At 45.9% G+C, this 12,324-nt stretch overlaps 2 protein-coding genes across 2 annotated transcripts; both read left to right on the forward strand.

Moving 5' to 3' along the window:
* Nucleotides 1-1,329: 1,329 nt before the first annotated feature.
* On the forward strand, nucleotides 1,330-2,954 carry LOC132869103 (primary amine oxidase, liver isozyme-like). Its single transcript, XM_060902453.1, has one exon. The coding sequence runs from the start codon at nucleotides 1,368-1,370 to the stop codon at nucleotides 2,952-2,954; it is 1,587 nt and encodes a 528-aa protein (XP_060758436.1). The 5' UTR covers nucleotides 1,330-1,367.
* Nucleotides 2,955-7,092: 4,138 nt separating this feature from the next.
* Nucleotides 7,093-8,722, forward strand: LOC132869348 (primary amine oxidase, liver isozyme-like). Its single transcript, XM_060902690.1, has one exon. The coding sequence runs from the start codon at nucleotides 7,136-7,138 to the stop codon at nucleotides 8,720-8,722; it is 1,587 nt and encodes a 528-aa protein (XP_060758673.1). The 5' UTR covers nucleotides 7,093-7,135.
* The last annotated feature ends 3,602 nt before the right edge of the window (nucleotides 8,723-12,324 follow it).

Raw genomic sequence — 12,324 nt, forward strand, 5'->3', positions numbered from 1 at the left:
ATTTCGAGCTGTTTTTAGGGTCCCTGTGTTCAGCATTGAATTTATTTGTGATGTCACATACCACAGTATGGGCTAATGGCTCATATGAAAGTAGACACTCTGGGTTTTAAGAATTTGCAGTACTTTACAACAGTGTCCTGACTAAACGTATAACAGCCTTGTGGCGATAAAACAATTAATTTGTTTATACTGATTGAAAATGTCAGATAAGTTGATTTCCATTCTGCTGGTGCCATGGTGTGCCATTGTACCTTGTGAAAGGGTTAAATAGTTTATCACAGAAACATAACGTTGAATCAGAAATGTTCCTCGTGAAATCGTAACACAGCAATTTGACATTTTCTTTCCACTCAAAAAGTCTTTGAACACTGCCGGATCTTTGTTAAAGACCATCACTGGCGCAAACCAGATGAACATCTGGATTTTGTCAGTGAGCGCAGTCACTGAGGTGAAGCTCAGAGCAAATCATCAGCATGCATTCCATCTTGGAAGACAAATGAAATTAAATATTCAAGACACCATAACTAATTTTTATCACATTAGATGTTCAGGATCAAGTTTCCCCTGAAGAGAACTCCACTTCTGGAATTCAGGTCGACTCCTCGATATGTAGAAAGTGTTTTCATGCCTGTGAGAGATGGAGATAGCTCACATGCTTGTGTTCACCACAGATGGTGGATTTATAACTTAAACACATAAACAGCTGCCGATTTCCGGAACACCCTTTCACCACTAAAATACTGGGGAGAAAGGTAAGCGCATTTCTCTCCTCACTGATATCTTTTGCATGTAAAGACATTCAGATCATATTTTTCTTCTGAATGTAGATGTGTCAGCATGTTTTCTTTCATGAGAGTTTGTCTGAGATTTCTGAATTTGTCTGAGAAATTAGTTTATTCTATATTTGCAGCCCAGTGTTTGACACTCAAATCATGTCAAACTACCAAATTACTGCTTTTTCCACATTATTTATGCTCTCCACTTGACTCACTCCACAATATTCTGGATACTTTTCTTATTACTCCTCTTTCCCCCCCCCCAACAAAAAGAGAAGCTCAGAAGCTTCGCTGGTCCATGACTTTAAAAACAATGCTGTGGTTTTGTTTTCTTAGAACAATTTCCTTCACCCCTCACAAAAAAATAGTAGAACATGGGTCTCACCCAGTGAGGGAATTAGTTTGGAACATGTTGAGCAGAAGGATGTAGCACACTGGGGTGTCATTAAAGCGTGAGAGCTGAGAATGGAGATCGTATGGGTGTGGTTTCACTCTCATGCATTTAACCAGTCCACACAGTGCCTTCTTATTCACATTTCAGCCCCTCCAGCAGAGGCACACAGCTCTGACGCTTGATTTTTCATCAGAGGCATGGTTTCTCAAGTCACCAGCTCCCTCATCAAGTGCCTGCTGATTCTCCTCGGCCTTGGCTCAGTGATACTGAATATCGTTTTGATATGCCTGAATTCAAACAGACTTCCAAAATGCCAAACACAATCACAAGGAACGGTGGTGGCCAACCACACAGACCACAGCTTGATATTCGCCGATCTCACCCCTGAAGAGTATCAGATGGTCCGTGATCACATGTGGAATCAGAAGGACTTGAGGATTTCTCGCTCTGCCTTTGCAAAACCGTCAGAGAACTTCATCTTCTTGATTGACCTTGTGCTTCCAAAAAAAGCAGAAGCGCTGAGATACCTGGATTCTCAGGGACCCAAACCCGAACGCCAAGCCAGCGTTGTGGTGTTTTTCGGAGAGAATAACTACCTCAAAGAGTACGTTGTGAGACTTCTGCCTCGTCCCATGATCCATTGGGATGTCACAAATGAGAAGTACAACATGGTGAGCCTGCCTTTCACAGCTCGACCTGTGACCATTGGAGAATATGCGCAGCTTTTCAAATTGGTGTTTGGTGATGTCTTCAACAAGCTGAAGACAGAACTGAGGGAGAGCTTTGGATATGACCCAAAAAATCCAAACCTGAGTGTTTTTGACGGGATGCCCAGAGGAGTAAAATCAGGCGATCGAAAGACATGGATATCATTTTTTCGTGATTTCAGTGGCATGTATGTCCATCCAGTTGGCTTTGAAATTTTAGTCTGTCATGAAAGTAAAAACTCCTCAGAGTGGACCATTGAAAAGCTCCTGTATAATGGCAAATACTTTGACAGCATTGAGAGTTTTAAAAAAGGCTATGCAGAAGGTACTTTACAAAAGATTGTCTTTAAAGAAATCTCTAATTACGCCTCGCTGAAACCAAGACGCAAACCTACAGGGCTGGGACCACATCAGTATTACCTCCAAGGCAAGCGCTTCAGTGTGAAGCACAACCAGGTCATTTATCAGGACTGGAAGTTTGCCTTCGGTCTGAGCTCAGTGACCGGCATGCGAGTGTTCGACGTTCGGTTCAAAGGAGAAAGGATAATCTATGAGCTCAGCGTCCAGGAGGCCATGTCTGTGTATGGCTCCGCAACCCCAGGGATGATGCTCACCAAATTTCTGGACACCAACTTTGGTATTGGCCGATATGCCCATGAACTGGTGCGAGGTGTCGATTGTCCATATTCATCCACTTACATAGACGTTTACCGTTACATCGACATCAACGCCACACAGCTTGTCAGCAACGCCATCTGCATCTTCGAGCACGACATGGGACGTCCACTACGCCGTCACTTTTCGGATTTCTTCCAGAACAGCTATGGAGGCCTGACCAACAGCGCCCTGTACATCCGCACTATCTCATCCATTAGCAACTATGACTACATTTGGGACTTCATCTTCTACCAGAGTGGCACGGTGGAGGCCAGAATTCACGCAACGGGTTATATATCATCTTCTTATTTAGTGCCCGGCAGTCTCAAGTACGGCCACCAGGTCGCCGAAAACGTGCTGGGAAACATTCACACGCACTTTGTTAACTTCAAGGTGGATCTGGATATTTTAGGTAAGTGACCACTGCTGTGATTAGCACCCATTAGCAAGTAGTATACTATACATAGGACATTGGTTTATTTATTTTAAAGTGAGACACCATAGGACAGTTGAAGTGCTGAGTTTTGCTTACGTTGTTTTACGTATCAAAGTGCTTCCCACGCCATGTGGCGCATAGGGTGGCGCCGATCTCCATTTCCATAGCCTTCAGCCTCTCACCTATTACATAGCTAGGGATACAGTGGAGGAGCTAGTCCTCTGGTAACCGCAAGAGTTTGAGTCCTCACTCGCATCTGTACTGCAACATGCCTTGCCAGACGGCAGTAGGTACCATTTTTAAGATGGTCTTTGGTATGACCCGACCATGAATAGAACTCGCGATCTCCCAATCAAGAGGCGGACACGTTAACCACTAGGACAACCCGGTGGTGTTTTACGCATATTTGGATAAATTTGAATTTATAACACGTTTTCTTAAACTGTACTAATAAAACTATCAAAAACGTTCAACTTTAAAGTGGGCAGAGCATAACTCTGCTTCGATCGCATCATGCCATATATCCCTGATATATGAAGCTTGTTTCCTAATATTTTCCATTTTGCTACTTTATAAACTACACTATATGCTTTATACTGCCCTGTATAAAAGTCTAACTAATTTAAGTTAAGGATAAAACCCTGTCATGGGAAAATAACAGGAAAGTTGTTTGCTGCACTACTGTCAGAGCTTCTGCAAAAGAAAATTAATTAACACCTTTCGATCAATCAGAATCCAGAAATCAGCAGTGCTGTGGTTTAATATGTTTATAAAGAAAGAGAGAGGTCACTACGAGCCTGAGCATGACAATTCCTTTCTTTTGTAAGCTGTCCAGAAAGTTTTCCCCATCAACATTTTTTTTTTACTGAAGTAAGTCAAGTTTGTTTGTATAGCGCTTTTAACAATAGACATTGTCCCAAAGCAGCTTTTCAGAATCTGAATGACCCAAGACATGAGCCAATTTTATCTCTAATCTATCCCTAATGAGCAAGCCTGTGGCGATGGTGGCAAGGAAAAACTCCCCCAGACGACATGAGGAAGAAACCTCGAGAGGAACCAGACTCAAAATGGAACCCATCCTCACCTGGACAACAACAGACAACATGACTACAGCACCCTCCACAATTACTGGCACCCCTCATAAGATATGTTCTTAGGCTTCTAATAAATTCGTAATTGTTTAAAATAATATAGGACAACAATGCAAAAAAAGAGAAAAATCCAACCTTTAATTCAAGTGCATTTATTCAGTGGGAAAAAAAATCCCACATTAAGAAATAATTATTTTATATGAAATCATGTGTGCCACAATTCTTGGCAACCTTGATGTTAATACTTTGTACAACCCCTTTTGCCAACACGACAGCACTTAATCTTCTCCTATAACATTTCACAAGATGGGAGAATACAGAGAGAGGGATCTTTGACCATTCCTCTTTGAACAATCTCTCTAAATTATCCAGAGTCCTGGGTCCTCTCCTATGCACTCTCCTCTTCAGCTCACCCCACAGGTTTTCAATTGGGTTAAGGTCTGGGGACTGAGATGGCCATGGGAGGAGCTTGATTTTGTGTCTGGTGAACTATTTTTGTGTAGATTTGGCAACATGTTTAGGGTAATTATTTTGCTGAAAGACCCAGTGACAACCCAGCTTCAGCTTTCGGGCAGAGGCCACCAGATTTTGATTTAAAATGTCCTGGTATTTCAAAGAGTTCATGATGCCATGCACCCTAAAAAGGTTCCCGGGGCCTTTGGAAGAGAAACAGGCCCACAGCATCACCGATCCTCCCCCATACTTCACAGTGGGCATGAGGTGCTTTTCCGCATACTCATCTTGTGTGTTATGACAGACCCACTTAGAGTGTTTGTTGCCAAAAAGCTCTATCTTGGTCTCTTCTGACCAAAGCACACGGTCCCAGTTGAAGTCCCAGTACCACATAGCGAACTCCAGATGTTTATACTTGTAAGTGAGAAAAGGCTTTTTCCATGCATGCCTCCCAAACAGCTTGTTGGCATGTAGATAGCGCCTGATGGTTGTTATGGAGACTTTGTGACCCCAAGATGCTACTCTTTGATGCAATTCTCTAACAGTGAGCTTTGGAGAACTTTTTACTTCCCTTACCATCCTCCTCACTGTGCATGGTGGCAAGATAAACTTGCATCCTCGTCCAGGCTTGTTTGCCACTGTTCCAGTTGTTTTAAACTTCTTGATGATTCCTCCGACTGTAGATATGGGCAGGTGTAGGTGAGTGGCTATTTTTTTTTGTAGCCATTGCCTGACTTATGAAGGTCGACACACATCTGCCTTGCTTGAATGGTGTGTTCTCTTGTCTTTCCCATGTTGAAGAGTGGATAAGAGAAATAGGCCTCTGTTTCACATCATATTTATAGCCCAGAGAAACAGGATGTGATGAATTACTAATTAAAGGTTCCTAGATACTCTGATCAACTTTATAAACTACAGTAGAAATGACAGAAATGCTTCAATTACATTTATTTTCTAGGAATTGTTATGGGTGCCAATAATTGTGGAACAGGTGATTTTATGAAAAATAATTATTTCTTAGTCAGGGATTTTTTTTAATTCACTTGAGTTAAAGGTTATATTTTTCTACAATTTTCAGTGTGAGATTATGCTTCTGCAATAAAAATTGAATTTATTTTAAGGCTTTTAACACATCTTAACCGGGGTGCCAATAATTGTGGAGGGTGCTGTATAACATTAACAGTTTTAACATGAAGTCAGTTTCATTGATGTTATAAACTCTTCATTAATGGAAACTTAAGTGCAAAACTGTTCATGACAACTTCAGTCCTAAAGTTAGCAAGTCAACTGTAGTCCTCAGCCATAAAAGCATTACTGTAAGAGTCCAGAGTGTCTTCCAAGTATTGGATATATGAGATCTATAATCTCCCACTCCAGATGCACATAAATCGTATTCAACTCTTTTTACCAAAAGCAAAAAAAAAAAAGTTGATTTCAGTCAGATCAGATTTGAGTCAGATAAGTTGATTTCCATTCTGCTGGTGCCATGGTGTGCCATTGTACCTCGTGAAAGGGTTAAATAGTTTATCACAGAAATATAACGTAGAATCAGAAACGTTCCTCATGAAATCATAACACAGCAATTTGACATTTTCTTTCACTCAAAAAGTCTTTGAACACTGCCGGATCTTTGTTAAAACCCCATCACTGGAGTAAACCAGATGAACATCTGGATTTTGTCAGTGAGCACAGTCACTGAGGTGAAGCTCAGAGCAAATCATCAGCATGAATTCCATCTTGGAAAACAAATGACATGAAATATTCAAGACACTGTAACTAATTTTTATCACATTAGATGTTCAGGATCAAGTTTCCCCTGAAGAGAACTCCACTTCTGGAATTCAGGTCGACTCCTCGATATGTAGAAAGTGTTTTCATGCCTGTGAGAGATGGAGATAGCTCGCATGCTTGTGTTCACCACAGATGGTGGATTTATAACTTAAACACATAAACAGCTGCCGATTTCCGGAACACCCTTTCACCACTAAAATACTGGGGAGAAAGGTAAGCGCATTTCTCTCCTCACTGATATCTTTTGCATGTAAAGACATTCAGATCATATTTTTCTTCTGAATGTAGATGTGTCAGCATGTTTTCTTTCATGAGAGTTTGTCTGAGATTTCTGAATTTGTCTGAGAAATTAGTTTATTCTATATTTGCAGCCCAGTGTTTGACACTCAAATCATGTCAAACTACCAAATTACTGCTTTTTCCGCATTATTTATGCTCTCCACTTGACTCAATCCACAATATTCTGGATACTTTTCTTATTACTCCTCTTTTCCCCCCCCCAACAAAAAGAGAAGCTCAGAAGCTTCGCTGGTCCATGACTTTAAAAACAATGCTGTGGTTTTGTTTTCTTGGAACAATTTCCTTCACCCCTCACAAAAAAATAGTAGAACATGGGTCTCACCCAGTGAGGGAATTAGTTTGGAACATGTTGAGCAGAAGGATGTAGCACAATGGGGTGTCATTAAAGCGTGAAAGCTGAGAATGGAGATCGTATGGGTGTGGTTTCACTCTCATGCATTTAACCAGTCCACACAGTGCATTCTTGTTCACATTTCAGCCCCTCCAGCAGAGGCACACTGAGCTCTGACGCTTGATTTTTCATCAGAGGCATGGTTTCTCAAGTCACCAGCTCCCTCATCAAATGCCTGCTGATTCTCCTCGGCCTTGGCTCAGTGATACTGAATATCGTTTTGATATGCCTGAATTCAAACAGACTTCCAAAATGCCAAATGCAATCACAAGGAACGGTGGTGGCCAACCACACAGACCACAGCTTGATATTCGCCGATCTCACCCCTGAAGAGTATCAGATGGTCCGTGATCACATGTGGAATCAGAAGGACTTGAGGATTTCTCGCTCTGCCTTTGCAAAACCGTCAGAGAACTTTATCTTCTTGATTGACCTTGTGCTTCCAAAAAAAGCAGAAGCGCTGAGATACCTGGATTCTCAGGGACCCAAACCCGAACGCCAAGCCAGCGTTGTGGTGTTTTTCGGAGAGAATAACTACCTCAAAGAGTACGTTGTGAGACTTCTGCCTCGTCCCATGATCCATTGGGATGTCACAAATGAGAAGTACAACATGGCGAGCCTGCCTTTCACAGCTCGACCTGTGACCATTAGAGAATATGCGCAGCTTTTCAAATTGGTGTTTGGTGATGTCTTCAACAAGCTGAAGACAGAACTGAGGGAGAGCTTTGGATATGACCCAAAAAATCCAAACCTGAGTGTTTTTCACGGGATGCCCAGAGGAGTAAAATCAGGCGATCGAAAGACATGGATATCATTTTTTCGTGATTTCAGTGGCAAGTATATCCATCCAGTTGGCTTTGAAATTTTAGTCTGTCATGAAAGTAAAAACTCCTCAGAGTGGACAATTGAAAAGCTCCTGTATAATGGCAAATACTTTGACAGCATTGAGAGTTTTAAAAAAGGCTATGCAGAAGGTACTTTACAAAAGATTGCCTTTAAAGAAATCTCTAATTACGCCTCGCTGAAACCAAGACACAAACCTACAGGGCTGGGACCACATCAGTATTACCTCCAAGGCAAGCGCTTCAGCGTGAAGCACAACCAGGTCATTTATCAGGACTGGAAGTTTGCATTCGGTCTGAGCTCACTGACCGGCATGCGAGTGTTTGACGTTCGGTTCAAAGGAGAAAGGATCATCTATGAGCTCAGCGTCCAGGAGACCATGTCTGTGTATGGCTCTGCAACCCCAGCGATGATGCTCACCAAGTTTCTGGACACAAGCATTGGTATTGGCCGATTTGCCCATGAACTGGTGCGAGGTGTTGATTGTCCGTATTCAGCCACTTACATAGACGTTTACCGTTACATTGACATCAACGCCACGCAGCTTTTCAGCAACGCCATCTGTGTCTTCGAGCACAACATGGGACGTCCACTACGCCGTCACTTTTCGGATTTCTTCCAGAACAGCTATGGAGGCCTGACCAACAGCGCCCTGTATATCCGCACCATCACGGCCATTGGCAACTATGACTACATCTGGGACTTCATCTTCTACCAGAGTGGCACGGTGGAGGCCAGAGTTCACGCAACGGGTTATATATTATCTTCTTATTTAGTGCCTGGCAGTCTCAAGTACGGCCACCAGGTCGCCGAAAACGTGCTGGGAAACATTCACACGCACTTTGTTAACTTCAAGGTGGATCTGGATATTTTAGGTAAGTGACCACTGCTGTGATTAGCACCCATTAGCAAGTAGTATACTGTACATAGGACATTGGTTTATTTATTTTAAAGTGAGACACCATAAGACAGTTGAAGTGCTGATTTTTGCTTATGCTGTTTTACATACAGTACTGTGTGAAAAGGTCTTAGGCACATGTAAAGAAATGCTCTTGACCAAAAATGCTTTAAAAATAATGAAATGAAATTTTTCAACATTAAAAGGATACTATAAACCATAATCAGTGAGCCATAATAAATTAAACAAAGTCAATATTTGGTGCGAAACGACCCTTTGCTTTAAAAAAAAAATCAGTCTCAGGTCCAGTGAGTGCAGTTTGATGCGGAAATGATCTGTAGGTTTTACTGAGCATCTTACAGAACCAGCCACAGTTCTTCTGGACACTTTGACTGTCACACTCACTTCTTCATTTTACACCAAAACCCTGTAACTTTTGACCCGTTGGTCCGATTTTCGAAAACTTGGTATCCCTGGACTCCTTGGGCCAGGACGAATCCAGCGCACCCTCTGACAAAATTTTCAACACCGGAAAGTTTTCCCGCAATTTTGCATTTTGTGAAAATCACTTAAATTGCTTCTCATTCCTCAATTTTTGACCTATTTCTCCCAAACTTGGTAGATGGCACCATTGGACTCAGCTGCACAAGACAATTACCCGGTGTTCAGAAGTTCGTCAGCGTGGGGCCGTGGCGGCCAATCAAAATTGCGCCCGCAGCTCTAAGTCGCTGGTTCATTTCTGTTTGTAACTTTTGAACCGTTGGTCCGATTTTCAAAACCTTGTTATCCCTGGAATCCTTGGCCCTTGACTAATCCAGCGCACCCTAGGACGTCATTTTCAACCCTGAAAGTTCTATTTCGTTTCTCCTGACCGCCAGAGGCGGTGCTTTCAGCACATGGATATCCATCACACGAACGTGCAGGTCGAGTAATAGTAACAACAAAGTCACGTGTGACCTGGGTGACGTCACCCCGTGACCCCGGCACAAAAGACCGGTTAACCCAGGAAGTGACCTCTTGCATCTTCTCGCGTTTTGCAGGTTGCGAGTTGGATTGGAATTTGGGAATTTGGACAAAGCGCCGTGTTAGTTTCGTTACCCGTGGGGTTGGGGCTGTGCTTACGCATCCCCCAAGAAACTGTGTTAAGTCCATCAATTCTTTTTTTCTCTTGTCGTTGTATTCATATTGTTTTGTTACTCCGTTAGCTGAGTGCTCTCGCTTGGTGGAGTTAGCTGACTAGCCCTCCGAGGCGGTGTCCTCGCCGCTGGAGGCCAGCTTGTTTTCGTTCAGGTAAGTGGTTTTCATTTCATTTGAATTAAAGCGGTGTTTCTCGCCGCTGTTTTGTTATCAGTTCTGTGGCGCACAGCGCCTATTTTTGTTAGTATTATCGACCGCCTTGTTTTGTGTAGCCTTGCCTCCGGCCTGTTCACGGGCTGGCTGTCTTGTGTGTTTTAGCGGTGTATGATGTCTTCTCACGCTAGTGAGTGACTGTTTAGTTGCGGCAGTCTTTTAAACCCTCGGCAGTAGGCTCGCGGTTCGCGAGGTCCGGGTGCTCCCGCTTAGGCCCTCGCACCATTTTCTTCCGACCACGGGTGTGTTCGCCCGGTCGTTTTTCATTGCCGCCTGATTGTTTATTTTGTGTTACTTACTAATTATTGGGGTGTTCTCGCCCTATTTTTAAGTTTCCTTCTGCCAGCCAGGTGTCATGGACCTATTCTCTTGCTGCGCCGGCCTCTGCCACAGGGCAGCAGTGTTCCCGCAACCACCCCATCTGCCTGGCAGCCCAACCGTTCGCCATCACCACCGCTTCTGCCACCGGCCGTTGATGCACGCGGCCTGGATGAGCTGTCGATCCAGGCGTCGGAGAGCTTTGACTGCGGTGGGTCTGACGGTCACGACTCCACCTCTCCGGCTGGTTCCCAGGCCACCAGCCATGGCACCGTGGCAGTGTCGGAAGGCGGACGCTCATCCATCCAGCCAACACTGAGGGCTGCATTGGCCCGTCTGGGTTTGGACACGCCCCCGGTGGCCCAGCATCAGAGCGCTTTTTTTCAGAGGCTCCACACAGCCTTCCTCGTTGTCTGTTCCGCCCTCAGCCCCATACATCGAGGAGTTACAGAGGTGTTGGGCGGACCCCAGATGCCTTTCCCACCTCCCTAGTGACTGCAGGGCCCTGGCAGCAATGCAGGACATCCCTACCTACGGCCTCCAGCAGATGCCCAACATTGAGCCCTCCGTGGCTGCCCTCGTCCTTTCGCCCAACGAGGCTCTGCGGCCTGACGCCCGATGCCCCCACACTCAATGCCATGTGACCGACGACCTCATCGTGCGGGGATACGACACGGCAGCACGAATGGGTCGTATCGACAATTCCATGTCCCACCTGCTGCTGGCCCTCGCCCAGACGCTGGAGGGGACGAGCGTGGCATCACGGGAGCTGTGCGACGTGGCTCTCCAGGCCTTTGCCTACTCGTCGCGGGAACTGGGCCGGCTGATGTCGTATCTCACCCTCGCCCGCTGGCAGATATGGCTGGCGCAGTCCCCTCTGGCCGAGCCCGACCGGCGTGTGCTGCGCTCTCTCCCTGTTGTCCCTGGGGAGCTGTTTGGCGAGGCCGCTCAACAAGCCCTGGACCGGAGTGCCCAGGTCGTCCAGGCGCGACAGCAGTTCGCTGGCCTCCGCCAGGTCTACCACCACGGCAACGCTGCCCAGTCCTTCAGGGGGCCCACACCGACTCCGTCTCAGCCATGCACCCACCAGGAGACCAGACGGGTTGATGACTTTCGTCGCCCCACCACCTCCCAGACCTGCACTGCCGTCCCCTACACCCAGTCCGCTCCTCGTTGCCCCCCTGGTGACCAACGGGGGCGGTCTGGGTGGTGCTGACATCAGCGCGCCGGCGGTCGGCCGCTTTTCCAGCAAACAGCTCCAACACTGGAGAGCGTTGGCCCCAGACCCCTGGGTGCTGGTGACCCTCACCGAGGGTTACTGCATCCAGTTCTGCCGCCGACCACCGCGTTTTCATGGGGTCAAACACACCACCGTGAGCCATCCGGGCAAGTCCCTCGTCCTCCGGCAGGAAATCGCCACCCTTCTGGAGAAAGGAGCAATCTCTCCCGTCGACAGGCAGAGACAGCAAGGTGGGTTCTACTCCAGGTATTTTCTGGTTCCGAAGAAGGACGGCGGTATCCGCCCGATCCTCGACCTGAGGTCCCTCAACTCCCACTTGAAGACCATGAGATTCCACATGCTGCGTACAGTGGATGTCTTACACCACATCCAGGCGGGCGACTGGTTTGCCACCGTCGACCTGAAAGACGCCTACTTCCATGTTCCCATTGCGCCACACCACAGGCAGTTCCTGCGGTTTGCCTTCGAGGGCCAGGCTTTCGAGTTCAATGTTCTGCCCTTTGGGATATCGCTGGCACCCCGTGTGTTCACCAGGTGTGTGGCAGCGGCATTGGCACCTCTTCAGGCACGGGGTTTGCGTGTCCTGCCTTACCTGGACGACTGGCTCGTCTGTTCACGGTCAGCAGCTCAGGCCCACACCAACATCGCGACTGTGCTCTCACATGTCGCAGAGCTGGGG

This window comes from Neoarius graeffei, chromosome 20, assembly GCF_027579695.1.
Source record: "Neoarius graeffei isolate fNeoGra1 chromosome 20, fNeoGra1.pri, whole genome shotgun sequence".
NCBI lineage: Eukaryota > Metazoa > Chordata > Actinopteri > Siluriformes > Ariidae > Neoarius > Neoarius graeffei.